The 26,970-nt window shown below is 50.2% G+C and overlaps 9 protein-coding genes across 9 annotated transcripts; 5 read left to right on the top strand and 4 right to left on the bottom strand.

Moving 5' to 3' along the window:
* Positions 1-1,264: 1,264 nt before the first annotated feature.
* Positions 1,265-2,762, top strand: FMAN_02430 (putative stearoyl-CoA desaturase; the record flags this gene model as incomplete). The annotated part of the gene is made up of 2 exons (XM_041819991.1): positions 1,265-1,556; positions 1,627-2,762. 2 exons carry the CDS (start codon positions 1,265-1,267, stop codon positions 2,760-2,762), a joined length of 1,428 nt encoding a protein of 475 aa, XP_041685915.1.
* Positions 2,763-3,795: 1,033 nt separating this feature from the next.
* Positions 3,796-5,240, bottom strand: FMAN_02431 (uncharacterized protein; the record flags this gene model as incomplete). Its single annotated transcript, XM_041819992.1, has 2 exons — positions 3,796-4,908; positions 5,016-5,240. 2 exons carry the CDS (start codon positions 5,238-5,240, stop codon positions 3,796-3,798), a joined length of 1,338 nt encoding a protein of 445 aa, XP_041685916.1.
* A 927-nt stretch (positions 5,241-6,167) lies between these two features.
* Positions 6,168-7,147, top strand: FMAN_02432 (uncharacterized protein; the record flags this gene model as incomplete). The annotated part of the gene is made up of 2 exons (XM_041819993.1): positions 6,168-6,392; positions 6,455-7,147. 2 exons carry the CDS (start codon positions 6,168-6,170, stop codon positions 7,145-7,147), a joined length of 918 nt encoding a protein of 305 aa, XP_041685917.1.
* Positions 7,148-9,356: 2,209 nt separating this feature from the next.
* FMAN_02433 (uncharacterized protein) lies at positions 9,357-9,623 on the top strand (the record flags this gene model as incomplete). Its single annotated transcript, XM_041819994.1, has 2 exons — positions 9,357-9,475; positions 9,539-9,623. 2 exons carry the CDS (start codon positions 9,357-9,359, stop codon positions 9,621-9,623), a joined length of 204 nt encoding a protein of 67 aa, XP_041685918.1.
* Positions 9,624-12,061: 2,438 nt separating this feature from the next.
* On the top strand, positions 12,062-13,174 carry FMAN_02434 (uncharacterized protein; the record flags this gene model as incomplete). Its single annotated transcript, XM_041819995.1, has 1 exon — positions 12,062-13,174. One exon carries the CDS (start codon positions 12,062-12,064, stop codon positions 13,172-13,174), a length of 1,113 nt encoding a protein of 370 aa, XP_041685919.1.
* Positions 13,175-13,491: 317 nt separating this feature from the next.
* Positions 13,492-14,217, bottom strand: FMAN_02435 (uncharacterized protein; the record flags this gene model as incomplete). The annotated part of the gene is made up of 1 exon (XM_041819996.1): positions 13,492-14,217. One exon carries the CDS (start codon positions 14,215-14,217, stop codon positions 13,492-13,494), a length of 726 nt encoding a protein of 241 aa, XP_041685920.1.
* A 1,239-nt stretch (positions 14,218-15,456) lies between these two features.
* Positions 15,457-18,962, top strand: FMAN_02436 (uncharacterized protein; the record flags this gene model as incomplete). Its single annotated transcript, XM_041819997.1, has 3 exons — positions 15,457-15,924; positions 15,977-17,001; positions 17,054-18,962. 3 exons carry the CDS (start codon positions 15,457-15,459, stop codon positions 18,960-18,962), a joined length of 3,402 nt encoding a protein of 1,133 aa, XP_041685921.1.
* Positions 18,963-19,367: 405 nt separating this feature from the next.
* FMAN_02437 (uncharacterized protein) lies at positions 19,368-21,355 on the bottom strand (the record flags this gene model as incomplete). The annotated part of the gene is made up of 3 exons (XM_041819998.1): positions 19,368-20,504; positions 20,552-20,761; positions 21,020-21,355. The coding sequence occupies 3 exons, from the start codon at positions 21,353-21,355 to the stop codon at positions 19,368-19,370; spliced, it is 1,683 nt and encodes a 560-aa protein (XP_041685922.1).
* An 859-nt stretch (positions 21,356-22,214) lies between these two features.
* FMAN_02438 (uncharacterized protein) lies at positions 22,215-26,043 on the bottom strand (the record flags this gene model as incomplete). Its single annotated transcript, XM_041819999.1, has 6 exons — positions 22,215-22,361; positions 22,413-22,546; positions 22,596-24,425; positions 24,476-25,735; positions 25,866-25,896; positions 25,957-26,043. 6 exons carry the CDS (start codon positions 26,041-26,043, stop codon positions 22,215-22,217), a joined length of 3,489 nt encoding a protein of 1,162 aa, XP_041685923.1.
* Positions 26,044-26,970: the final 927 nt, after the last annotated feature.

A 26,970-nucleotide genomic window follows, 5' to 3' on the forward strand; every position in this document is an offset into this window, starting at 1 on the left:
TCCAACAAGTCCTGCAGCTCGCTTAACCCAAGATCAAAACTCCTGATAATGGCCGAATTGATAAATTATCCGTATCAGTCAGCGAAGGGTTCAGTGCCTACTGCACTGTACAGTACAGAACAAAGTCCCTGAATTCATGATGTATGTAGGTATGTATAAGCGCCTCCATTGATCAAGAGGGTTAGGTTGCCGGGAAGCGACGGGAGCTGCTGTTGCCTTTTCTTGGGTCCGCCCGCCCCAATGGATTTTTCCCCCTTTGATGGGGAGACGGCAGGCGTGTGTAACATAATACGCCAGATTCAACCTCAATCGCAGCTTCGATACAACCACCAGATAGCATAAGGTAGGCCTGTCTGAATGGATAGTAGCATTCCATTTGCTTCATCCTCATCAATCTTCACAAGCAAGAACATCACAGATCGCCGAGGTTCGAAGCATCATGACGACTTAGACACGATTGTAAAGGCCTATCAGTCAGACGTCAACAGAATACAAGCTTGCCCCAACTTTGTCTTCAGGTTCCCCAACTCAAAAACTGACACGCAATTCTGGTCGAAAGGAAGAACTTACCTGGCCTTCCGTCGTTGTCATTCATCATCTGATTTGTGTCGGCATATGCCATCGCCTTCATTTGCCTCCGCCTCCTCGCTTGAGAAGTCGATTCACACAAACCCCAGCTCTTGATGACCAAAACGGCTTCACTTTACTTCCCCAACCTTGAATTCGCCGCCACAACAAGGGTTAATTGTCAATCAAAGGTCCCACTCAGGCCCTGTATTTTTCTTTGCCTCCTCACTGAAAGAAGCGCTGTTCGGTGTTTCTGTCGCCGCTGAGAAGGAGGCAGAACAGCCCGGACAGGGCCTGAGACTACATCTCTCCACTTACAACCCTCCACTTGTCTCACGCCTCCCAAACCCACTACACCCCCCTCCCCAGTCTCTACCGCTTCCTCGTCCTCATCCAATTCAATCGATTCTTTCCTGCGCCCAGCTCCGGCTCGGGTCTGTTTCTGATAGTATAAAGTCCTTTTAGAGCCCTCCGCCCCAACCGGAATTACTTCTCGACCAACCTCCTCCAGTTCCCTTCCCTTCTTATAAACCCTTCACCCTTTGTTTAGGATACTCTTCATCCTAAAAAGGTTCAGTTTTCCCTTCACTTATCCGAGTAACCATCAACTTTGTGGTTCTCTGTGTTGGGTTCCTATATCTTCGAGTCGACGATAGACACTTGCCATCGCCAACCTATAATCGACAACTCGATCGATATGGCGACAGCTACTGCTGCGGGCAAGAATGCCCAGCCATTCCCTGATGGCACCAAGGACTATGTTCCTCTCCGCGCTGGCGGTGCCAAGAAGGACACCAACAAGGTCCATATTGCCGATACTCCCATGACCTGGAGCAACTGGCCTCAGCACATCAACTGGCTCAACACCACGCTGGTTATCTTCGTTCCCTTGGCCGGATTCATCTCCGCCTACTGGGTTCCTCTCCAGCTCAAGACTGCTCTCTGGGCTGTCTTCTACTATGTTCACACTGGTCTCGGCATCACTGCTGGTAAGTCAACACCCAACGAAGCACTGCTTTCAAAGTCCGGATATCATCGATCAATTACTCACATTACCAGGTTATCATCGACTTTGGTCTCACTCTGCCTACAAGGGCACTACCCCTCTGAAGATCTATCTCGCTGCTGTCGGTGCTGGCGCCGTCCAGGGTTCCATCCGATGGTGGTCATATGGCCATCGTGTCCACCACCGTTATACCGATACCGACAAGGACCCCTACTCCGTCCGCAAGGGCCTCATGTACTCCCACATGGGCTGGATGATCCTCAAGCAGAACCCTAAGCGACAGGGCCGTACCGATATCACCGATCTCAACGAGGACGCCGTCGTTGTCTGGCAGCACAAGAACTACATCAAGTGCGTTCTCTTCATGGCTCTCGGTTTCCCTGCTCTCGTCGCTGGTCTGGGCTGGGGTGACTGGTGGGGTGGACTCGTCTACGCTGGTATCCTCCGTGTTTGCTTCGTTCAGCAGGCCACCTTCTGTGTCAACTCTCTTGCCCACTGGCTCGGTGATCAGCCTTTCGATGACCGAAACTCGCCCCGTGACCACGTCATCACTGCTCTCGTCACCCTTGGTGAGGGATACCACAACTTCCACCACGAGTTCCCTTCGGATTACCGCAACGCTATTGAGTGGTGGCAGTACGATCCCACCAAGTGGAGCATCTGGTGCTGGAAGCAGCTTGGTCTTGCTTATGAGCTGAAGGAGTTCCGTGCCAACGAGATTGAGAAGGGCCGTGTCCAGCAGCTCCAGAAGAAGCTTGACCAGAAGCGTGCTACCCTCGACTGGGGTATTCCTCTCGAGCAGCTCCCCGTCGTCGACTGGGACGACTTCGTTGCTCAGGCCAAGGCTGGAAAGGGTCTCGTTGCCATTGCCGGTGTTATCCACGACGTTACCGACTTCATCAAGGACCACCCCGGTGGCAAGGCCCTCATCAACTCCGCCATCGGCAAGGACGCTACCGCCATCTTCAACGGCGGTGTCTACCTCCACTCCAACGCTGCCCACAACCTTTTATCTACCATGCGTGTTGGTGTCCTCCGCGGTGGTTGTGAGGTTGAGATCTGGAAGCGTGCTCAGTTCGAGAACAAGGATATCACCTACATGAACGACTCTGCCGGTCAGCGCATCATCCGTGCTGGCTCTCAGGTCACCAAGATTGTCCAGCCCGCTGCCAGCGCCGATGCTGCTTAAGCGGTACGATCTTTTTTAACGACGAGAAGAGGAGGAGGAGAGATAATTGATCGATGTGCAATGTGGAGGATACGAATCTCTTCATGTCAGTAGACATGTCGTTGAAAGGGTGTGGGGATACAGTCAGCCACAGATCACATGTCAAAACATGGACTCTAGGCGGGCGCCACACCCATCCCTGGAGGATGAGACAAAAGCACAGCACGTTTTTAACGCGAAATCATAAATTCGACTCATGAATGGCGTTGGGGGGGTTTCTTTGTGTTTTGAGACTACTTAGCTTTTGACGGCTTTGAACAATACCAAAAGAGAATGGTTAAACATGAAATCAGCGAGTTGCACAACCACCACCACTTGGTTCTTCATCAGATAGTATGACTACTCGGAAATACAATTTTTTGAATAATAACAAATCTTCAATGCATTATGTGAATTCTATCTTGGCATACATACTATGCAATGTGACCTATGTAGCATCAAGCTGCATTATGACGAGTGCGGACTACCTCTATATAACACAAGGATCAGAATCGTTGCTGAGTCGCTGTATGCCTTGGTGATTTCTTTGAAATTCTTAAAGCCTATTTAGTGGCTCGAGGTATGCCAAAGGCTTAGTATCTATCGGATTTCAAATAAGTTTGCCTATGTTTCACGGAGTATCGTCCTTCAGGTCGTTCTGCTGCATGATAACTCGTGACATGTATGCTTGATGCGGACTATCCACAAGACTAGCCAGGGCCTGGTGTTCTCTGACTTCACCCAAATGACCTTGGAGCACATCTTCTCAGATATCCTGCCCAATGCTGGCGTGTGACCGGCATCTTTTGCCCTTTGTGGCCATGCAATGCTGCGTTTGACAAGATCCTTAACTCTCTTGACTCGACTTTGATGGAACGGGATGTAGCGCAGACAGGCGGCATCTCCAAGAGGTGGATAGCTAGCAGGCTGCCTCAGCAATAAACATCGGCTGGACATCTGTGAGGTTGTTTGTCTTGACACTGCAAGCTAAGTCTAGCAGCTGTCAACTGTGACTTCATGGAGTGGCCATTCGTGCTTTCTGTACTGCCAATTCAGAGCTCTTGGCCCATGCCCCATTCGGGGTCTGACGATAACACAACAGGCGCCCGTCGTCACCTGTGCTGCCCAATATGTGACCATCGTCATCGAAGCCCACACGCCACACAGGGGTACGATGGTTGTCCAGCTTGGATATCTCCTGGAAGTTGTGCTTAACCTGGCCCGGCTGCCCCGACCATTGCCGGTCATTGTGAGAGCCTGACTTTGCAAGACTGGCGCTGAGTCCAGAGGTATGGTGCTGATGTTGGTGGTAACTGTGGGATGGTTGCAGCTGAGGCGTGGTAGCTTGTTTCTCCGTTGGTGTCGCAGTTCCGTTTGTTCTTGCTTGTGGTGTCGAGTCTCTGGTTGACATGTGTGGTGCTGACCGAAGGAGATCGGCTGCAGACCACGACTTGCCGTCATCTTCGGAATAGGGTGTCTCGATTCGGAAAACGCGCGCATAGCCATCCTGACATGCTGTCGCAATAACATCGTAACCTCTAATATTGCCTGCAGCCCATGCGACATCGCGTACCAGACCCCGATGACCCGTTAACTCAACAGCGAGATAGAACTCCTTCTGGGTCTGCTGAACACCTATAGAAGTCGCAACAATATCTCGCGATCGGTATACTTTGACGGTGTCCATTGCAGCCACCACGAGACCCAAGGAATCCGAGGGTACGCCTGCGCGCAGAGCTGTATAACATGGTTCTGGGTTGGGGTCGAAGCGCACACGGAAGGCGAGTTCTTCTCCTCGATTTGGTTTCGGAGCGACACTGAATTCATCGATAGATGCGTATTCTGAGAGGTTCTCGGGCTGATCATTTTCGTAAACTGTTAAACGTCCGTCTGTCGCAAGGAGTGCGAGATATGTATGCCTTGTCTCCTCATTATGCTTCATTGAAAATGATCGGTAGGGGGCCTTGTTAGATCGTGTATCAAACGCCGGCTTTCCATTACCAGCTCGTCCAGTACAAAATCGCCGACCAGGCGCAGCAGAAGGATCCTCGGCCCATAACCGGAACCACCCTTCGATACCGAGGGAAGCGATCAAATTAGGGTAGACAGTCGCGGGCAGCCATTGAATCTGCAAAAGTGAGGGAATCAAGTCAGCGCGCGTGTGCGACAGAATGACACAGGAGGCAAGAATACTACGAGACATGGGGGTTTATTGGCAAAAGGGGGCTGCGTTACCTCTATAATCTCGCCGCCATGTGCGGTCCATGTATCGCAAAGGCGCCATGTGCCATCCTTGTGACGGTTAAAGACACGGATCTTGCCATCTACTGAGCCAGTTGCGCAGCGATCGCCGTAGGTGTTGAATGCGACGGCTTGGACGAGATCTTTATGGCCGTGTTGGAGGTTGAGGTCGAAGGCTGGTGTTTCTTCGCCGGGTGATGGAGGGATTGAGGCGGTCATTGTGAGGGCGCCTATGCTATTGCAGCAGTTATAGTGACGAGGAGCGGTGAGCTTGTTGTGTCTTGTACTATAACTGAACTCCGATATCGTCGTCTGACGTCTTGAGGTGGTGGTGATGTGTTGTTGACTTGGGACCTGCTGAAGCTCCACAGCGGCTCAACCTACCTAAGCTCAGCTCAGCTCGGTACGTACCGCGGCCTGTCAAAATGCAGGTTCCCCGCCTGAGGTGCCTGTGCCTGATCCAAGTCACCCAATCAATATGAGGCATCATGATACGACCGAGATTGCTTTACTATGTATATGATAGAATATTCTGACTAAATAATTGCCAAATTGGCCTAGTTACTCGTACAGAGTGCTGTGATATGACGACTGATATTATATAGCAGACTACTACGTCCTTTCCTGGTTGATATTATCCTTCAAGATGAGCCGCGCGCGACACAACAAGTGTAGCTTTGCGCCCTTTAAACAGGAAATGAGGTATAACTGGAGCAGATATGCATGGTGAGTTGGTAGAGCTTGTTCTTTGAAACTTGGGAATTCCATTATTTCCTCTCTCAAAGTTTCTTCATGAGACTCAGAAGAAGTAGTCATGATGGCCAAGCTCTCCTTGTTCCACTCTTATATACACAACGGACTGAGTCTCAGTTTTACAAGAGGTAATAGTCTTGGACTAACCGTTGAACTTTGGTCTTGTTTACTAGGTAGCAAGTGTCCTTGACATAAACTCAAAAGATAAATAGTGAAGGTTATCATGAGTGATGTAGATGCAGGGATCTTTGGCTGTTCCACAGCGCAAGGGGCCCGCTGATTTGTCCAGGCGAGTTCTCCACATGCAAGTTAGAGCTTCTCAGCCTTGCTAAACTTCAACCCTTCCATCATCAACACCATCTCGTTTGCTCTGTGATATCTGATATACCCAACATGGCGCATCTTTTGAATCCCCTAGCGACAACATCTCAGATCTACCACAAATCTTCATTCTCATCTCTGCCCAAGGATCTCCAAGATACAATCTTTATCACTTCGCAATGCCTCACACAAGCTGCTGGTCAGCTCCTAGAGCTTCCTCAGTCTGTCACTGCACAAGCAAACGTCATTCTGGCGCGATACTGGCTTGTCGACTCTCCAATGGCCAATGAATTCAGTGTAAGACAAAACCCCAAATGCCTCTCTCAATTTTGTCTGACCATATCGACTTGTGCTTCTAGGACACATCTGCTGCTGCTCTCTATCTAGTCGCGAAGATGGGACCTCAACCCCGGTCAGCGCGCGACATATCAAATGTTTATGCCTACCTCTTATCAGAGAGTTCGTTGTTCTTGCGGACGCCGAAAAGTCCAAAGAATGAACCCAGGTCGTACTATGTACCTGAAGCAGACTACCATGCCTTTCAGACCCGTATCCTTGCGATTGAAGCTCGCATCCTTTACACCCTCTCCTTCGATACACACGTCTCGCTTCCTCATCCACTTGCAGTTACTTACCTTCAGACACTCGAGTTTCTTGCGCAGCCTAAATCTATCATCTCTCTACGCACCATTCAATATCTGAATGCAGCCCTTCTCTCACCTCAGATGCTGTATCTTACTCACCAGCCCCATGCGCTAGCTACAGCTGCTATATACAACGCGGCTCGCGATGTCGGTGCGAAGATGCCAGAGTGTGAATGGTGGGAGGTTTTCGATGTCGACAGAGAAGAGCTGGGGTTCCTTGTTGTCGGAATGCGAAGTGTGCAAAACTACCTGCGCAAGATCAAAGAAGACATGCCGGAACTAAGCGTGGGCATGCCTACACGAAAGTTGATAGATATCGAACTGCAGAGCAGGGGCGTGGAAGGCGGGAATGATACTGCCGAGGTTGATGAAGAGCAACAAGTCATGGATATGATGGACAGCAGATGATCGCGTGCCTCAGTCTTTTTGACTCTGTGCTCGGTATCTAAATTGGTCCTGATGCAGCAACCTGGAAGCAGGCGCCACTGTTTCGCGTGTCGCATGTCAGACAAAACACGGCCAATGAGCTGGTGCATGAAGTTGTGGCTCTGCATATTCCAGGTCGATTTTTGAGAGCATCAGGCCATGATCGTGAGTCTCACTGGCTACAGTCAGCCCGGCTGAACGGAAATGACAATCGATGGCCAAATCAATGGATCAATTGCTAGGGGGTGGCATATCAAGAGCTGAATGTGGTATTCAAGAAGCAATTTGCAAAAAGTCTAGAACCAGCCACGAGGAATCAACGAGAGAAGAGGCAATAATGCATGAAGAAAAAGACATGCGGGCGACAACAATATCCCATGCATGTGTATGGGTGACACTCTGCCAGCCGGGTTACTGGTAATTGCGTCTATAATACCAGCTCTACCAAGTCAACATACATACATACATACAAAGTGATACTTGGCATCATTTTCTTACATCGTCGTGACCAATTCATGGTTCTAGAATTCGTATACAACATACACTATTACGTTTCACCCCGCGATGCACAATCTCAAGCGGCAGAGGCGGTTACCCTCAGACGCACATAGTTAAAATCAACCGCCAATTCACCCATGAAACCTGCCAGAGCTCCATCAAGCAAGCTTCTGCCGTGTCTGTTAGTGACATGCGGTGAGGACAAACTAGAGTGTGGGCCTCTTGTACCCCAATCAGCCTCGAGGGCATCGGGGAGTTGAGTGCGGGGGATTTGAAGAACTAGCGCTGCCCTCCACGACTGGGCGTTGTTGGGAACAGCTCTCAACGTTACAAAAAGAGTATCATGAAACTTGGGAATGATGTAAGTCGTAACCGCGTACCGGTAACGAGGCGTCGAGAGACTGGGATGCAGGATCCATTCATTACAGCCTTGAATAGTTGATCTTCCAGTCAAGTGACAACTATCGTGTACAGTACACCTAACAGTACATGGTAACTGATTAGCAAACACCGTCTTTTTTTCGTAACGCCATCATCTTTGGCTTGTTGCAAAAGATATGAGACAGATTATCTTGGCAGAGCCTCTTGTTCAACCTGTCTGTCCTACCAGCGGCAAAGCCGATATCAGGAATAGCCTACAGTTTAGACAAATCGATCTGACATAGCGCCGCAAAAACCTTATCTTTCCGCGTACAAAAAAGCATAAAAAAAAAGGCTAGAAAATTCTCATGATAGCCAACTACCTATTCGGGGACAAGTCGTCGACAGTGCAGTATGTACACACATACATGAAAGTAAATCAGGGGGAGGCCCGGTTAGCACGGAGTGCGAGGATATCCGTTGCCGCAAAGCGACGCAAGGCAGAGCGCCCAATTGAAGCGCGAGTAAATTGTCCCATTGGAGCGAGCTCCGATCGACAAGGTCATCCCGCGGCTTTTTTTCCCTGAAATCTTGGGGTGAGGCGAGAAATCGGAGTTGCTGATTGGTTCGATGGACAGGATAGGAAACCCTAGAAATCTGCAGTTGGGGTTTCTAGAAGGACGTCTCTCTCTTTTCCCGTCTTAGCCGGACGGCGTATTGGACTTAATTGTGGTCCTTTTTTATGGGATCTGAGAAGAGAACGGGAATAGTTGTAAGAATCACGTTACGTGACTGGAGATGAGTAACAAAAAGAGCCGGAGCCGGTCTCGGTGCGAGACATGGAAGTGGCAATAACTTCAGACTCATCAACTGTGATGTATGTACCGTTACACGGCGGCCCTGACCCCCATTCTCTGGAGCATGCACGGAGAAGACGGAAACAGGGGTGCACTAGTTAGTTATCGTCAGAAAGTTGGTGTGTGCACCCTCTACTCCGTAGTTGGCTTCACATCGTGGGGCAAAGCTGAGGGTGTTGTTGTTTGGTCCTGGTCCTGGTCCTGGTCTTGTAGACTTGTACTGTAAGAAAGAAAATGGCTCACTCTGTTTAGTTTCGTGGAGCATCAGCATCAATGGAACGGGCAAGGCACGCACGCACGCACATCGTGGAGAACAATAACTATGACGAGATACGTATCTTCAATCGCGAGAGGTATATTAGGCCAGCTCGACCTCTTTCTTTGAGCCCATCTATCTTTTACTCTTCACTCTCACTCTCACTCTTTCACTGTCTATTCCCTACTCTTACACACACACAATAACCACAATCATCACAATGTCTGACTCCGTCACTCCCCAGACCCCTTCCCACTTCGGTGAGAACAAGGGCATCAAGTTCACCTTCAAGACTGGCAACGCCCGTTACCAATGTGTCCTTCAGGACCGCGCTCACTAGTATGTTATACCCTCTGACTTACAACTTCAGTAGCCTCAAGCAAAGTACTAACCATGCCTCAGCGAGCGCACCAAGGCTTCCCGCCAGAACTCTACCGACTCTGTCTCCTCAAACGAGTCTATCAAGACTGAGAAGTCTTCGCACTAAAATGTGTATGGGATAATGGCACCTTGATATACCTCGAAACAAAAAGAGGATCGACGGTGGCCAGAACAAGCAATCAAAATGGGGGGAGTTTATTATACCACAATCATCTGGCATTATTAGCGACGGTTATACAGGGACATTTGGCGTCTCCATGAATCAAACAATCTTTTTACTGTTACTCTATTCGAAGTGCACTGCTGAATGTGAACGTGAAGGCCATGAACGTATAGCTTGGTCGCATCTCCATACCAAGGCTCACCTCTGGGCAAAGTGGCATTTCACCCAGTGAGAGCAACCAAATGACAAACAGGCATTCAAATTGTCAGGCTCATCTGCAAGATCCCGAATGCCAAGTATTCCCAAGTCGCACTCGGTCACTGCAAAAAGAAACGGGGACCCGACCCCGTATCTCGCTCGGTGTCTCGCCTTTTCACCTGGATGGATCAAAGCTACTTTTACTCCACCGTATCAGGACCGACCGATCCTCTTTTGCCGCTGGGATCAGGAACAAAAGACCGAATCAGTGAGTTGTGCTTATTATTATCCACAGCGGATTTCGGACAAGACGCGGCTCTAGCGATGATAAGTCGGAGGTCGGTGGCTTTGGGTTCCGGCGGCTGAAAGGCGATTTGAAGGTCGGTCGGGAGCCCGTGAGATGCGAGGTCCGTCACATTGGATCGGAAGACTCGGCCGGGGCTGTCAGCTTCGAGCAACGGTCGAGTATTGGAGCCGGTAGCTTCGGATATATAAACTATTGTCTCATCTCACCTACATACTTATATAGTTAGAGCTATTTCTCCCTCAGCCATTATATAATGCCGTGCGCATTTTGGCTCATTGAAGGATTGAGGGGGAAAAGCCAAAGTCGTACGCCATGTACCACAAGATCCCGCCAGGCGTCGTCATATCGTACCTGGCTAACAGACCGAAACCGATGAGACCATGCTCGGCTTTGTTGATAGAGCCAGGCTGACTCGAGCAGCAGGCAATAAGTCAAGTCCCGACAATCGGTGCCGCGCAAGCAAATTACCACAAGTCCATATAAGGGACGGACAATCTCACGTACTCGTAATAGGCTCGTCTTACTACCTATACTTTGCGCCCAGCACTAACTACCTACGTACGAATACAATGACGTTTCAAAGGCAGCAGACTTTCAGGGGCTTGTTCTCACTGACGCTTATTATCGCGAACTGACTTTGGTGCGTCAACAGTAGAACAGAATAGGCAAGATTTTTCGAAATGTCTCTTTTCCATTTGAGTGCAGCCAAGCCAAGCGCGTGATATTAGGTAGGTCGCTTGTTAGTCGACGCTGTAATGCATATCACACATCACATCGCATCACGTCACGCGCCATCCGCAAGCGTCGATTGAGAGAATTGATGCTGATTAGAAGAGTTGATGATGTATCCGAGATGAAACCTGGTGAAAGCATTGTTATTTGAATCAATTGTATTGTTATACAATCTTTGGTGTTGGTTACGTTGGCTGTCAAAGTCTAATAAGAATCATAAGCACAGCCCACTTCTTCCACTTCTAAGTTCTCAGCTGGGCAGACAGAATTGTGTGCGAGTAAGTCCGAATCTGAGTCGTAGTCGTAGTCGCTGTCACAATTGATTGATACTGAACTTAATAGGTTTATTTAAATGCTCCCTATCCCACCTCTTACGTCAATTTCCCTTCTACCCCTTCTATTGTTCTTCTGAGCCTACACCAAGCTCCTTGCTTTGTATTCCACTGTCACTCTCACTTGTTGTTTGTGTCGCTACTGGATCTGCACTTCACCAACTTACGTGCGACGTGCTCGACTATTTCTGTCGCTCTCTGAGAGAGGATGCCTCATCCTCTGGTGGCTACAGGTATGTAATAGATCGATCAATTCACAGCGCCACACTCCATCATCTCCCACGACTTCCATTATCCACCACTTTCGCTACTGTCCAGTCTTTTGATTATCTTCGCTGTATTCATCATCTTCATTGCTCATTCAGGCCAAGCCCATGGGATGTTGATTACCCCGCGTCCAAGCTTGCGAATCATAGTGCACGTCTCGCCTGTGTCTGCCTGAGCTGAGGCCAAAAAGAGTGTCGCCTGAGCCACAGTCCCGAGGCTCCCTGTGGCAAATACAGATGCCAGAAGCAGCACGAGGCCTACGCAAGCTCAAACTTCCCCTTGATTTGCCTCCAACTTGTTCCAATTTATTCGTTGTTTCTGCTTTTCACTTTATTGTTCGAGTTTCTGGAAAGCTCTCTCTTTGAATTTGTGTTTTTTTGTCTCGTACGAAAAACAGGAGATTTGTTGTCTTCTTTCTGTTTGCTCGCTTGCAGCTCTCACTCCACTCCACTGAACATCACATCACGACCCATTCACACCTCTCTTCTCTCTCTTCTCTCCTCTCCTCTCCTACATCTGCAGTCTCTCTGCAGACTTGAAAAACAATGCCTAACCATATTGTCCTGGCATCAGGTGCCGTAGTCGCTGTTTCGGTCGCTATCGCCACCACTATTGCCATCTTCGAGTCGCCAGAAGTGCGACGATACGCCGACGATGTTCGAAGGCGGATAGCTTTCGCCCTCCACTCTATGGGCGAGGGCATCGAACCTCCCCACCGTGAGCCCAGGTTTAATAGACCTGAGGATGCCGATGGCTTCTTCGAGTCCCGTCGTGGTGCTGGGGCCGAAGCTGGTGTTGACGCTGATGAGGAAACTCGCCGACGACAACGTGAGGAGCTGCTTTATTGGAATTCGGTCATGTTGGAGAAGCAAGAGAAGGAACAAAAAGACAAGGAAACCGACGAGAAAAACCCTGCGATCATGGATTCATCACGACGAGGCTCTTCATTTGATGACTTCCTCCGTCAGGATGAGAGTGCTGAACGAGGCGCTTATGTCTATAACACTGGAGCTGATACCCGTGCAATGGATGACGGTCTGCGACGTCGTGGCGATGGTGCTCGCGGCTTCTCATCTCTCTACACCAACCCTTTTGCCGACGAACACAACATTGACCAAGACGAACTGAACGACGATATCGAGCAAAGCCGCCATCTTTCTCCCGCCCAAGACGAAATTTCCGACATCTACAGCGCCACTACACAGGACCGAGATGAGAAGCCCGCTGCCCTTATCGACACTGACCCCACCCCCGCCCTTTCTGAGACAGCTTCTTCCGCCACACTGGAGCGTGAAATCGGCGTCGACGAGTACATGACCGCTGGACAAGAGGACCGCGACGACGCTTATTCCTCAATTCAGGCCTGGGCGCAAAACACTAGCCCCGAGTTTTACTCTCCTCTTCCCGTTACACCCAGCGCCCCCATGTCTGAACCTGAAATCATCAGCGACGATGGCATGGTGACACCCACCGACTCTGTATCTCTTGTCGGTTCCGGAGATGATATCGCTAACGATGCGCAATCGTCTCGTGAGGGCGAGACTGGTCGCTACTTCGATGTCATGAGCGAGAGCTCTGGCATGGCTACTCCCGCTAGCTGGTCTGAGGTCGGCAGCGTCATCAGCGAGAGCGACGCCCACATTCCTATTCACCAATAAACTCTGTCGTGTGGGAGTTTCAAAATCATCAGGTTGGAATATAGGTAGGGAAGCCAGTGTAGGAGTAGGATTTTGTTTTCAGAGCTATATAACAGACGTATACAGACTTTGAGGGTCTGGGTTCTTGGGTTTTCTTTTTGTCTGGAGTTGGAGTTCAGGTTGCGGTAGCAAACTTATATCCTTAGCACCTGGCTAATCTCGTTTCTTTAACAAAATCTATCGACTTATCTGACTCTGCTTGCTATCGTATGTGAACGCCTTGTATGCATCAGTAAGCCATTATCGACGCCTACATTCAATGTGTATCTGTATATATACTACGACTCAAGCTTCTCCTTGTAATCGCCCCAAAGCTGCTCAACCGGCCGTCCAACCAGTTCGGTCCAAAACGGCTTCTCTTCATACTTCTGGATCCGTAGCTTCTCATTCAGGCGGCGAATAGTTCCCTTTCCAAACCGCTCCTCCAAGTAGTCCAGGAAATAGGCCGTTTGCTGATAGCCAGCGTCCCACTTTCCATTGCTGTCGCGTTTCCAGTGAGGGGGACTGAGAAGGCAGTGAAGTCGCACCCAGTCTGCGATGCCTTCGATCAGGCCGCCTGGACAAGTTCCATGACCGTTGTACTGGAGACAGTGAACTAGCTCGTGAGTGAGTACGCCGTTGATCTCTTCTGTACGACGAGATATGGGGTGGATGTTGGCGATATACTCGACTGAGAAGTGAATCTCCTTATGATCGCTGTCCAGGTCAGAGCCGGTGGTGTAAGCTACACCCGACATGCTACGCAGGATCACCGTCACAGATCGTGTTGTCGGGATTGTTGTGGTAGGACACGTGGGCGATTCATACAGGAGCGCCAGTACATGCTGGGCCGCCTTGGCGAGGCACTCGGCAGCATTGACAGAGCTAAGAAAGACCGCAGCCCCAGGATGAGAGAGATCGCGACATTCAAGACGTAGCTTGGGGACCTTGAACTTGCCGGCGCCGGGAATATCGGGGCCATTCCGTGGGCCCGAGGGAGTGGGTACTTGGATCGCCGGTGTCATGATCGGGGCCGGGGAGAAGATTGAGGCGGGTGTTGGAATGGGAGTGACTGGGGGAAGATGAGGCATATATACGGAGTAAGTGCGTGGTGGTGAAGCAGGGAGAGGGTTTAAGACGGGCGGACCACGATTTTGATTTTAAGGGTTGAAGTTTGGCGACATGTCCAAGTTAGATGAGGATGGAATGTAACGGAGGGGTAAGATGAGGTTAGAAATGGAGGCTTGCGGAGTGAAGATGAAAACGGCAATTTGATGTGATCATGGAAAATCATATAAACAGTCGAGTCTGTGATAAGAGCACGAGAACGGCTCATGCGTGTTACTGAGATATCATGGGCAAGGTGAAACAAATCAATCAATGATGAGGCTGTATCATGATTGAGATGACCCCTCAGCAGAACTGAACAGGGGTATGGAATTAGTGGCCAAAGCTCTGAATGGCCCCGCGAAGCTCTCTGTACGACACAGTGGAGTAGCCTTTTAGGCAAGGTAAAGCTTGGCGGGACATTCTTCGCCGGGGCAACTGCGGCAACCTTGTTCGGGCAGATTGTTTTTCTTCGCACCTGCTGCGCCCGACATTGACATTGACACCCAACGATTTATGATGACAGCGAAACCATAAGAAATAGATACTTTACTTTAAAACATGGCAGGATATTGTACTTGGAAAATAAAATAACTGGAAAAAGTATATTAGATATGACTGCCTATATAAACGGCGCATCAAGTGTCAATGGTCCTGATGTAATACTCCGTACAGTGCTTGGGATCTGTACTCCGTACTCTTCGGCAGATTACAGCAATCATCTAGGGGTGAGCCAGCTCTGTCAGCTCGCGCTATTGGCTACAGCACCTACACACCTACGAAAAAGGATACCCATCTTCATCCTTAGTGCCACAACCATAACATCAACATAACAAACAACAACAACTAAAAAAGAGCTCTCTCATGCTCTCAATGCGCACTCTCAACTAAAGCGATTCTCCTTGTTTCGCTCTGTCCCCTACGGACTGTCTCGCAATTAAAGTCATAGGTATGTGCACTTGCGCTTCTGACCCCCTTGTCTAATTTCCGGACAACACCATGGCCAGCGCATCACCATGATAACCCTTCGGGAGAGGGGAGAGCTACTTTATCCCACTTCGCGTGGCCTGCGCGCGTCTCACTCAACCCCTCATTGAATCTTCATCCTGATCGCGACTGACCTTGTTCTGCTTTACAGATTCGTCATAGATTCACTCATGGCCGACACAAAACTTACCGACCAGCAGGTCGCCGACCTCAACACCATCCTGCGCGGCGACGGAAGTCTTGACTCCAAGGTCCAATATGTCACAATCATCAAATCGGGCATTAAACAACACAATGTCCCTGAATCGAGTGTCGCTCAGCTTTTCGATGGTTTGCGCGCAGCTACTACCTCACAGCATGCCGCTCTGGTAAACGCTGGTTTCACTGCCCTGAACCATCTCCTCACGCGCCTCTCTCGACAAGACCCCAAGCTCTTATCTAAAGAAGCCGCGCGAACTTTGCCAATTGTCGTCGAGAAGCTCGGCGACCACAAAGACAAGTTCCGTTCTCTAGCTTCGCACTCGCTCGTTACTCTATATGCCGTTGCGCCAGCAGATGTCGAACGTTTTGTTCGAAACTCAGCCATGAACGGAAAGAACCCCAGAGCAAAGGAGACCTCCATGAGTTGGCTACTACAGGTAAGTACAACCACACCTGCTGCACTCAATCGGGTGTGCTAACGGGGTACAGATGCACAAGGAGAATGGCCTGCCTTTCCGAGGTTACGTCCCTGTACTCATGGAACTTCTCGAGGACGCCGATGGCATGGTACGAGATGCGGCCAAAAACACCGTCATTGAACTTTTCCGATCTGCCCCGAATGCTGCCAAATCCGATCTTAAGCGACAACTCAAGAACTTCAAGGTACGACCTGCAATTGAGCAAGCTATCGTCAAGGAGCTCGCCCCGGCCTCTAGTCGCCCCGAGACTCCCGCCGCCGAAGCCGCCGCTCCAGCACCTCGTCCAGCTCTTTCGGCCAGCACTTCGTCAGTAGCTGCAGCCGAGCGTCCTATCACGCCTGGAATCGAGACCAAGCCAGAGACTCTCGAGCCACTGTACGTCAACACAAACCGCGAGCTGGACGACATTTTTAAGGAAATGGCGTGGTTTTTCGAGGGTAAAGAGTCGGAACAGAATTGGCTGAAGCGAGAAAACTCCGTCAATAAACTGCGGCGACTCAATGTGGGCAATGTTCCGTCTGATTTCCCAGATACCTTTCTTGTTGGGGTTAAGAGCATGTTGGATGGTATCATCAAGGCAATTACCTCTCTGAGAACCAGTCTCTGCAAGGAGGGTTGTGCTCTTATCCAGGAGATTGCTAATACGTTTGGTCCTGCAATGGACCCCATGGTTGAAATGCTGATGCAATGCTTCGTCAAGCTCGCTGCAGGAACCAAGAAAATCAGCTCCCAGCTTGCCAACGAGACGGTTGATACGATCCTGAGTAAGGTTTCGTACACTCCACGCTTGATGCAACACATCTGGATGGCTTGCCAGGACAAGAATGTTGCGCCGAGAACTTATACTACAGGGTGGCTCAAGACCATTCTAAAGAAAGAGGCCCAGCACAAGCATCATATCGAGCACACAGGTGGTGTGGAGTTAATCGAGAAGTGCATCAAGAAGGGCCTGACTGATGCTAACCCCGCTGTAAGAGAGAAGATGCGATCAACATATTGGGCCTTCTGGGGAATCTGGCCTGCAAAAGCAGATGCGTAAGTTGACTTTACTCCCGTTGCTGTCATTTTTATGGCTAACACGCATTAGCATCATGGCCGATCTGGACGGCACTGCCCAGAAGCTCTTGAACAAGGACCCTAGCAACCCTCATCCCCCTAAGAAGGGAGAGACGGCTGCACGACCTGGACTGGGATTATCCAAGAGCACAATGGGCACAAGTAAGCCAAGTATTCGCGAGGCTATGATGGCTCAACGAAAGGCAAACGCAGCAAAGAACCTGCCAGCTCGACCGGGCTCAGCTATGGCTCACCTTTCGCCCGTGAAAACAACCACGTCAAGTACATCAACAGCAGCAAGCAAACCATCAGCAACCCGAACTCGCCCAGAAACTGGTGGCATGTCTGGTGCTCCAATGAGGCCAGCAAGGAGGCGACCAGAGATGGCAGCGCGTCCTGCGACGGCGGGCCCCTACTCCGTGCGTGACATGGATGCTGGAAGTCCTGAAAGTATCAGGTCCAAGACACCCAAACCCCGAGAGACGACGCCTAAGAGAACTGCTCCTCGACCACGACCTGGACATGCTTCACATGCTAGTGAATCCAGTCTTGCATCACCTACATCGGTGCGGCCAGGCACCAAGCCCGCGGTTTCACCTCGCACAAGTCCTACAAAGTTGAAGCAATCGCAATCTGCCATGCTGCCTATGAGCAGCCCCTCCCGAGCAAATGAGGATTTTACTCTTGTTGTTCCAAATATGGCTAATTTGAGGGCCATGCAGAAGCCTGCACCAGAGCCTCACCAGAGAGCTCCTCAGGCTAACCAAGAGATTCCCTCAGAATTAACCACTCCTGTGCTTGAGGATTCACCACATATTGTACCAGAAGCTGCTAGAGAGGCTGCGCCAGTCTCTGAGCCAGAGACAGCCCCTGAACCAACGGTTGAAGCTGAGGCTCAGGCCGCCGATGAACCTATGGAGGAGGTTGCTGAACCTCCCGTGGCCATCCCGGAGCCTGTGGTTGAGCATACACCCCAGCCGTCGGAAACCGTGCAGGCCGACCTTGTTTCAGGAGCGCCTGGTTCGACACTGCAAGTGTATGAAGACCCATTCACTGATGAGCAGCCTTCTCCAAAGCCGACCTTTAACGTTCCTGTGCTGGAAGACAAACCCGTCAACGCCGATGCAGCCAACTTGCCCAATGCCCGTGCTCAATCCCCTGTGACGCAAGACGTAGAATCCTCTGAGAGAACAAAGCAAAGCTCACGACTGCTTGAAAGCGGCATCACCAGAGTCAAGGCAAAGACTCTTGATGTTCATGGATTCCGAAAGTTGCAGTCCCTTTTGCGTGATACCAAGGGCATCTTCACTGATGATAAGTTTGAGGCTCTGTTGATCGGACTCTTCCAATACCTGGAAGATCCTCTGTCTGGGGTGAGTGCCGAAAAGGCTCAGGATGTCAAAGCCCAGATCCTTGCTACAATCAGGCTACTCCTCCGAAAGGAGCGTGACAACTTCCAGCCTCATGTGTCCAGGGGTCTTGAATCACTCCTTGAGACACGCAGTGCTTATGATATCCGTGCCCATATTGTCAGTGGCGTTGAGGTCTTGGCTGATGAACTCGTCACCATTGGCGACGGTTCTGAGATTGTTGTTGTCCTAACAAAGCGTCTTGAAAATATTGACAGCTCGACTCCTGAGGGAAGCCGTATGCTCAGCACTGGATTGCACGTGTTGCGAAGCCTGCTTGACAAGAGACCCAACTTTATCCCTACTGATACTGAACTTGATCAGCTGGCCAGCCTTGCCGGTCGATGCCTTGTGTCTACGGACTCTGGTGTTCGTATGGACGCCGTTCAGCTTTGCGTTGCTCTTCACTCAAGGGTAGGTGAGCAAGTCTTCTGGAATGCCCTGAAGGATGTTCAGGATGATCCCAAGAGCTTGATCACCTACTACATTGTCAAGAGACAGCGGGAGCAGACTCCTACAATTGCAGCCTAAGGGAACATGGCGACTTTAGGCTTTCATCGGTTGGAGTTCAGGGGACATTTCATAGGTCAGGCGTTGGATGCCAGAATTTCATTAGGGGCGGACGGTACGGCATAATGGTACGGAATGGCGATGTCAAAAGCAGGGGCGAGTCATAAAAAGGTGTCAAGTTTCACTTCCATGATGCACTGGCGGCAGAATCGACGTGTTTGGTTTCGCATTCTTGAGTTATGGCTATTGAATAGTCGAGAGTTGCTATGTCTTTAATGCCCTGAGTTACTTGTCCAGTTGTATATTTAGCTATTTGTAATTACTTGCACGTTTTATACATGAGACATTGGCCATTACTTGTTTAGCTCAGCTTCAACACTCTCAGTCTTTGATACTTATAAAGCACAAATACAGCAATAGATTGGTCTAGAAATGAGGAAACATCTCAACCCAAGCTGGTGATATGTAGACCCCAGCAGGAGACCGCCTCAGACTAAAGAATGACTCGAAAACAACATAAAATCTGGCAGCCATGTAGACAAACAAGGCGAACCAGAATGCGATATAAGTCACTAGCCACGTCGTTCCATCGGTCCTCACAGCTGTGGCGAGTACTGCCATTACAAAATACAAAGCCAAGGCACCCGCAATGTAGAGGCAGCTTATCTTCCACATCAAAAGCTCGATAGAGCTGGGAAAGGCCCAGTTCCAAGCTGACAGATGAACACCGCCATAGATACCAGACAGAAGCAGCGCAAGACCAGCGAGCCACGGGAACTGTTGGAAGAAGCCCAAGAGACCAAAGACGCCTTCGCTCTCTGTGAAGACGCTGAAGTTGATGTCGAGGTTTCGTTTGCCCTCGCTGAACGGCATGGTTCTGTACGCAGGGTCAAGAACTGGCTTGAACTCTGGAAGTCGAGCGAGGAAGAGATCTTGGCCAGCCAGAGGTCCAGCATCATCTGCGGGACTGATCATCTCAAAGTCCCAAGCGATGCGGTTTACCTTGACAAAACTCGCTGTCTTGACGAGGACCTCGCGGTTGTGGAATGGAAAGGTTGACAAGATGGCGTCCCAGCGATGGAGGAACTGCTCTGATAGTAAAAGGGGTATATGTGCAAACTCGGAGTGATACAAGAGCCCAGATGGTAGGATATCCCCCGGCCACATCTCCAGCCCCGGCTCTGGCTTTACCCAAGGCCCTGATCGTGGATTCGCCAAAGTATCGGGTAGTCTTTCATAGGCTGGAGGTCTCGCTAATCTTCGCATCCAAGACCAACCTATCCAGTTTCGAGAAGATGATTCGGGAGTTTCTTCGAGAAGTTGCATCTCCTCCACCCTCGAGACATGATCAATGTTGATTCTGAAAGGCTTTGGTGTGACCCAGTCTGGCTGCATCAAGCTACCTCTTCTTGCAGGAGGAGGCTGACCTGGATGTTGTTGCGGAGGGAACAATGCCAGTCTCGTTGACATGTTGGGATAGAACTGGCGTTGCACTAGGAGAGCTATCTCTCCTTCGAAGGCCCCTGGCTTAATAATCTCAGGATCCAGGACGTTGAGAGGTTTCTGGTTGATGTCAGTCGATATATCAACCATTAGACAAATGAGCATACCCTAAACCAACACAAGTATAGGAAAATCGCACACACAACATGAACCATAGTGTGAACCTCCAACAAACTGAGAGGCAGGTTTTGGATCTTCCTGGCAATGCACTGCAGGACCATCCGTATGACCTGCATTACCACTAGTATCTTCTGGAAGTAATCCGCTTTGCTCTTATCGTCGATCTTCTTCTTCGATATCGGGATCCAGTGTCCCCTCTCTGCAAGCCAGGTCACTGTTCAGGGGCTCAAGCGCACTGAGTACAGCCTCTCCATTGATTCGAACAACCGAAAAGCCTTGTTGTGAAGATCGGGGATGGACAAGATATCGTCGACGTTGACTCGAACACCGCCCATGATGATGAAGAACGTGTAGGCCATGTCGATATCGATCTGAGGAAAGGTTGGATCATTAGTAAATCTAGCAAAGAAGCATATGAAACAGGCTAGGCTCTTGTGATAGGGGTTCAGACATACATGATCTGCATCTGAAGGAGTAGTTTTCTGCAACGATCGAAGTTTCGACCTCAGGTTCCAAGCCTGTTGTAGCTGATCCGCCGCCGTATACAGAGCAATCTCGGGTGCAAAGAGGGTTATAGCAACCCATTTGAGCTTGTAGAGAAATATGTAATGCCAGGCCGTCTTGACGGGGACATCGAGATGAAGAGCCGTATAGATACACGCAATAAGTGTCAAGATGCAACTCTGAAGGATATCCAGAGTTCCTCGAATATTAGGTGAGTCAATCCAGGCTGGGGCCACAGCATCTGTTGAACTGTGTGTGATAGTCCATGGTGCGTCTGGAGTAGCCATGGTTAGCTCAAGGTAGTGATGCAAAAGCCAGAAGCAGCAAAACAGTGAAACAAGGTTTTCAATTTTTGTGATTGTGAGGAAGTGTAGAGTATACAAGACACAGAAACTTGCATCTTGGGTTCAATACGTACCGAATCAGGCTGAGGCTGAGTACAAAGAATCTATAAATATCAGCTGCAGGCTCAGGTGCTGGTTGGTCCTGGCATTAGATCTGGAGAATAATAGACCTGCTTCCCCTCTTCACCTGCATTCAGGTCATGCATGACATCGCTCTTCAACATGATAGGTAGGGGTAGCTGCGTGGGATACATATACGATCAATGGTCATGGATAATATGGTGTCAATATATGTTACAACCCCGACGAAACTGGCATCAACAAGGGCATGAAAGAGATACAGCCGTCACTCCCATCAGAGAGCGTGAAGAGTATAAAGAGTCGTCCGACCGAAAAGAACCTCTGACCCCTTTTCGTCAACTTACAAAGATAACCAATACTCCCCCTTTGCCTGCCATAAACCATCCTCAAACCCACCATCACCAAATGCACAAGAAATTTGCCAAAGCAGCCACAGCCACAGCCAAGCTAACAAACAAGCAAGCCAGCGTGAGAGAAAAAGAATTGGATATCATTAAATGTCCTGGCACAAAAAAGAAACGCCCTGCGGGTTGGATGACACATGCAAGCGAACCCGGCCTGGGAGCTTGAAAAATCCAACAGTGCCCAAGTAATCTTTTCATGACAACCTAGATCGTGCTCGTTCGTTGGGAGCGAAGCCCAAGAATCCACGACTCGGAGGCCTCGTTAACAAGTCGATACAGTCTTCATAAGTCCTTTCCGTATAGAGATCTCGCGCTCCCTAAGCATCCTCGAAGATCGTGTTACTGTTCTCAATGACAAACTGTATCGCAAGGTTCTTTGCGTGCATGTCCGTCATCTCGCGCTCAAGGCTCGTGTCACGCATGATGGTTGGCGCAAACACGACAGCCAAGTTCTTGGGAGACATCTGACCAACTGTTAGTGACTGTAGACGAGAGCAATAGTCAAGGAAACATACCAAATTCTCTGGTTCACGTTGAGCAACGCGTGCAAGATGGAACATGAGGAACTCAAGACAATCACGATGCCTTTGAGGCATCGAAGCAAACGTCTTACGTAGGTGATCGCTTCGTTCCGTTTCATCGACAATAGCTGTAGGCTGTTAGCATCCCGTCATCTGACAAGCCACGAACGAACTCACCATTTGATTCAAGAACTCGCTCATACACATCGAATGTGAGCAAGGGGATAGGGAGTTTGCGGAAGTATTGCTTCAGCACACTGGTAACAGCAGTGATATCCAGATCAGGATCTGAAATATCAAAGTTCTCATCCTTGCTGAAGCCGTCCTTGATCATGTTGACCTGAGAGTTACCACCAGTCTTTCGGTAGATACCTTCCTGGTCCATTCCTCTTAGTTCCACCTCTTCTATACATCTTGTGACCACGCTAGGAATCTGTCGGCGCTCATGGTCGGCTCGCTCTGCGAGGTCAGATCCAAAGAGAACCGTGGCTGGCTCAGCTGCGTCAACGTTGTTCATAGTGCCTGCAGAGCCGGACTTGGGCACGGCGTTCTTCTTGCCGAAGAATCCAAACCCTTGTCGTTCACGCTCACGCTCACGTTCTTCTTGTCTCTTGGTTAGCGCTGCAGCTGCACTGTGCTTGTCATGTGAGTTGACGCCGTTGGATGGAGGTCCAGCAGGCGCTTCGACTTGGGCCACAGTCATATTGTAAGGCATTCCAATGTTCTCTCCGCTCAGCTGGCCCTGTTGCTGCATCCTCTCACGGTCGTTCTGGAATGCGACGACAGCTCTGTTGACACCCTTGGCCACACCTTGGGCCAATCCCTTGGAGCCCTTCTTCCAGTTGAACTTCTTGGCTTGGCCCTTTCGGACTTGAACCACTGTTGGTCCGGCTTCGACGATGGGCTCTTCATCAGCAGGAACCAGAGTAGCACCCGTTGAGAGACTAGCAGCATCGAGGTTGAGCGAAGAGTTGTTAAGGCCGCCCTTGCCTGGTCCGTAGATACCCAGACCGCCAGGAGACTTGATATCTCCTCCAATTTGGGACTTGAAGCGTTCCTGGATCTGATGTGTCAAATCATTATTCATATCAGCAAGCTGTGCATTCTTCGATGACAACTGCTCAAATTCAAGCAGAGCACGGTCTCGATCCGCGATAGCTTGATCCTTCTCTTCAAACAACAGATCCCGCTCTTCGTGTAGCTGCTCGATTGCAGCTGACATGGTCTGCTTGACCTTGTCAAGCTTCTGAACAAACTCCTTGATTGCTGAATCCTCAAGATCCCGGGGATCGATAGGTGTCTTGGTCTCCTTTGCACGCTCGACATATCCGGCCAAGACCTCCAGCTGTCGAATCATAATCTCAGTCTGGGTGTCGAGAACGGAAACTGTCTTTCGCTTTTCGACCAGCTTCTTGTTAAGGCTCTTGAGATCCTTCTCAGTAGTAAACTGCCTCTCGAGCTCCGCAACTCGCTGCTCAGAGTTCCGTAATTGTCGCTTAAGAAACGCAGGATCGTCCCCTGACGCCAAAGACATCGGGCTGCTGATCTCCTGTGCATGATAATCGTCGGCAACTGGTGTTCGTGGCCAGCGAGGCGACTGTGTCGCTCGCGTAGTCTCGCTAATGCTTCTGGCATGGCCAGCTCTGTTCGATAGCTGGTTGGGTGACTCCACGCTGTTGGTGCGCCCATGTCTGACAGCGTTGGAAACTCTACGGAGGATGGAAGTTGAGCCTTCATCTGTACCGAGGATACGCGCCATGTCCTCGTCCATACTAAAGTCACCGCCGCTGCTCCATCTAGGTAACTTTGGCGAGACCTTGGGTGAGGTGCCGTCGTCCTTTGACTCCTTGCCACTAGGGTGGCCCTTGTTGTTTTGAGAGGCTGGAGGGATAGGAGCTGAACGGGGTTGCATGTAAGAATCTGTTGTTTTCTTTTGTGTGGGAGTCTGGCGAGTGGGTGTAGGGTCATCGGCGGTATCCTGTCGGTTTTGTCGATTGTTGCCATTCACTAGCTTTTGTCAGTATATCAGTTCGACTTTTGCCTAAGCGAAAACTTACCATTACGTCCTGGGGCAGCTGGAACTTCCTTTCGCGTAAGAGGCTTTGCGTTCTCTGGTCTCGAGGATGTTCTTGTTGACGAGTCCATAGATGCACGAAGCTCATCCTCGTCGATATACCTTGACTCTTGGGAGGAGCGAGACGCAGGTGTGGTGGCGTTGCTATCAGTGTGTGGCAGGCCGCCCTTACTAGGCCCGTTGCTAGTTCTCGCAGAGTTCGTCTCTGCAGGTAAACTCGAGGATTGTGAACTACTCCTTGAGAGAAGCTTCTTGCTCTTAGGAGCTTCCTGTAACTTGAAGTCCTCCGTAGGTGCGCGGCGACCACTTGTCTTCTGGCTCTTCTCGTCTGTAGGGGGTGAGCGTTTACTAGAATCGGTTCGCGAGTTCTTAGAATGCTTGCGATCAGGAAGCTTTGGTGCAATGTCGTGCTCCGAATAGGATGGTGCGCGCCCTTTCTCCTGGAAAGCAATATGTGGTGTAGAGGTATGAGAGTCGCTTCGTTTCTCAGACGCCGGTTTTGCAGCGCTGAAATAGTCCTTCGACTTGCCTGACTCTGGTAGATTATCTGAAGTTGACTTCGGTGTTGGGTGCGGGCTTGGGTCTAAAGCGACCGAAATCATGAAGCTATCGGCATCGTTGGACGTATTGTCGTTGCGGGCCATCATAGTCGAGTTTCGGTTGCTTCGATATGTTGTGGCAGGTAAACTTAAACCATCAGGCTTTCGTTCAGGAGAACGAGCTGGCCTGGAACTGCTCCTAGATGAGGACTCGTTCCGACCGTGATTTCGTGGACGAGGCGAAAGCTCTGTAGCAGTATCTGAATCAGGATCGACCCGATCGTTGGAAAAGGCATTCGGTGGAATGGCGTTGGCGGGAAGGGCGGGCAGTGACTTTTCCGTGATCATAGGCGAATGCTCTTTTTCTCTTGCTTTCGCTGCAGCTGCAGCTTTAGACTTTTTCCGTCTTCGTGCCATAAGCGTTTCGTGGCAGCCCATGCAGAAGATGCCTTGTGAAGTCCGGGCATATCGTAGGTTCTCGATTTTGCGTTTGCAGTTGCGACAGCGGAAACATGTAGCACAGAACGCCTGCTCCCCAGTCAGGATGGCTAGGTCTTCAATCTTATTGCCGCAGGCGCTGCAGCTATATGTGCAGTTGTTGCAGATGAGTGAACCATCTCCGAGAAGCAGTAGGTTCGCATCAGAGTCGAGCAGTGTGCCACAGGTATTACATCGAAAACAGTCCAGATGCCATCGGTTACCGGCTGTCAAAAAGTCAGCTTGCCCAAGGATACGGCGAGATGATTTGCAATCTTGCGGTGAGGTGCGGATGATCATCGTGGATCACAGTGACACATCCCACTAGACCAGCTAATGCTGAAAATTGTAACGTACCTAACTCAAACGCTTTTCCTTCTTCGAGGATCTTCCAAGCCTGTTAGCAAACCATTCCCCAGTGTTCTTCAGGTCGAGTAGAACAGCATACCTCTCCGCAACCTTTGCAGGGGAAGACATCGTCGGTGTCATTGTCCATTCCAGGACTCTCCAAGTAATCCTCCACGATGCCGGCCATTGTGGGCAGTTGTGTTGAGAAGCAGCAAAGGTTTGTCTTGGAACTTGGGGTGAAGCGATCGAAATGTGGTGCTCACGGCGGATACGGCATTCAAATACGGGGTTGTTGCAGCCCAAGGTAGCAAGCGACACGACGCAGCTAAAGAGCAGGCGTCATGGACGAGGTCGTAACGGAGAGCAAAGGGGTCGGTTGGACCAAGAATCGCGGAGCAAGTAGTGGGAAAATCGACGTAAAAAGGACGTTGTTGAGGCGGTCGGCGGGCGGTCGAATCGGAACGGGGTAGCAATATTTTGTTGATAGCTGTCGCACGGTAGTGGCCCTTCAGTGAGGGCGACTGACAAGAACTTTGAATGGAGTTCAAAAGTCAGGAAGCAATGGACAGCCCAGCAAATGTCAGGTTAAGGTCAAGGCCAAGCCAGCAGACAGCGAGAGAAGTCGACGGAGCCAGGCCAGGGGGCGTGTGGAGGGTTTGATGAGGACAAGGGCCTGGGTGTAGAAACGGACCAGGGGCTTCTAACGATGGATTCGCTAGAGGAACGTCGGCCAGGATGGAGATGAACAATGCAGAAGGTTGTATTCGCAGATTCGACGCAGGAGGGAAAAGAAGCGAATGAATCTCTATGTACGAGAGAGAGAGAGAGAGAGAGAGCGAAAGAGAGGCTAAGCTAAGCGATGTATGATGGGCGTTGTCGGATAGAGCTGAGCTAAGTGTAAGATGGCGATGGAAGCAATGAAGAAGATGATGAATTCGGCGAAGAGAGGGAAGACGTAACAGAAAAGGATGACAAAGAGATTTCGTTGGAACTCCAGGTCAAGTACAGCACAACAGCATAACACAGCACAATGATAATACGACACAACAAATGGAAGGCAAGAAAGAGACAGCAGAGCAATCTGATCCGGATATGTCGTGGTCCTGGTTCACCC

This window comes from Fusarium mangiferae, assembly GCF_900044065.1.
Source record: "Fusarium mangiferae strain MRC7560 genome assembly, contig: FMAN_scaffold010, whole genome shotgun sequence".
Taxonomy (NCBI): domain Eukaryota; kingdom Fungi; phylum Ascomycota; class Sordariomycetes; order Hypocreales; family Nectriaceae; genus Fusarium; species Fusarium mangiferae.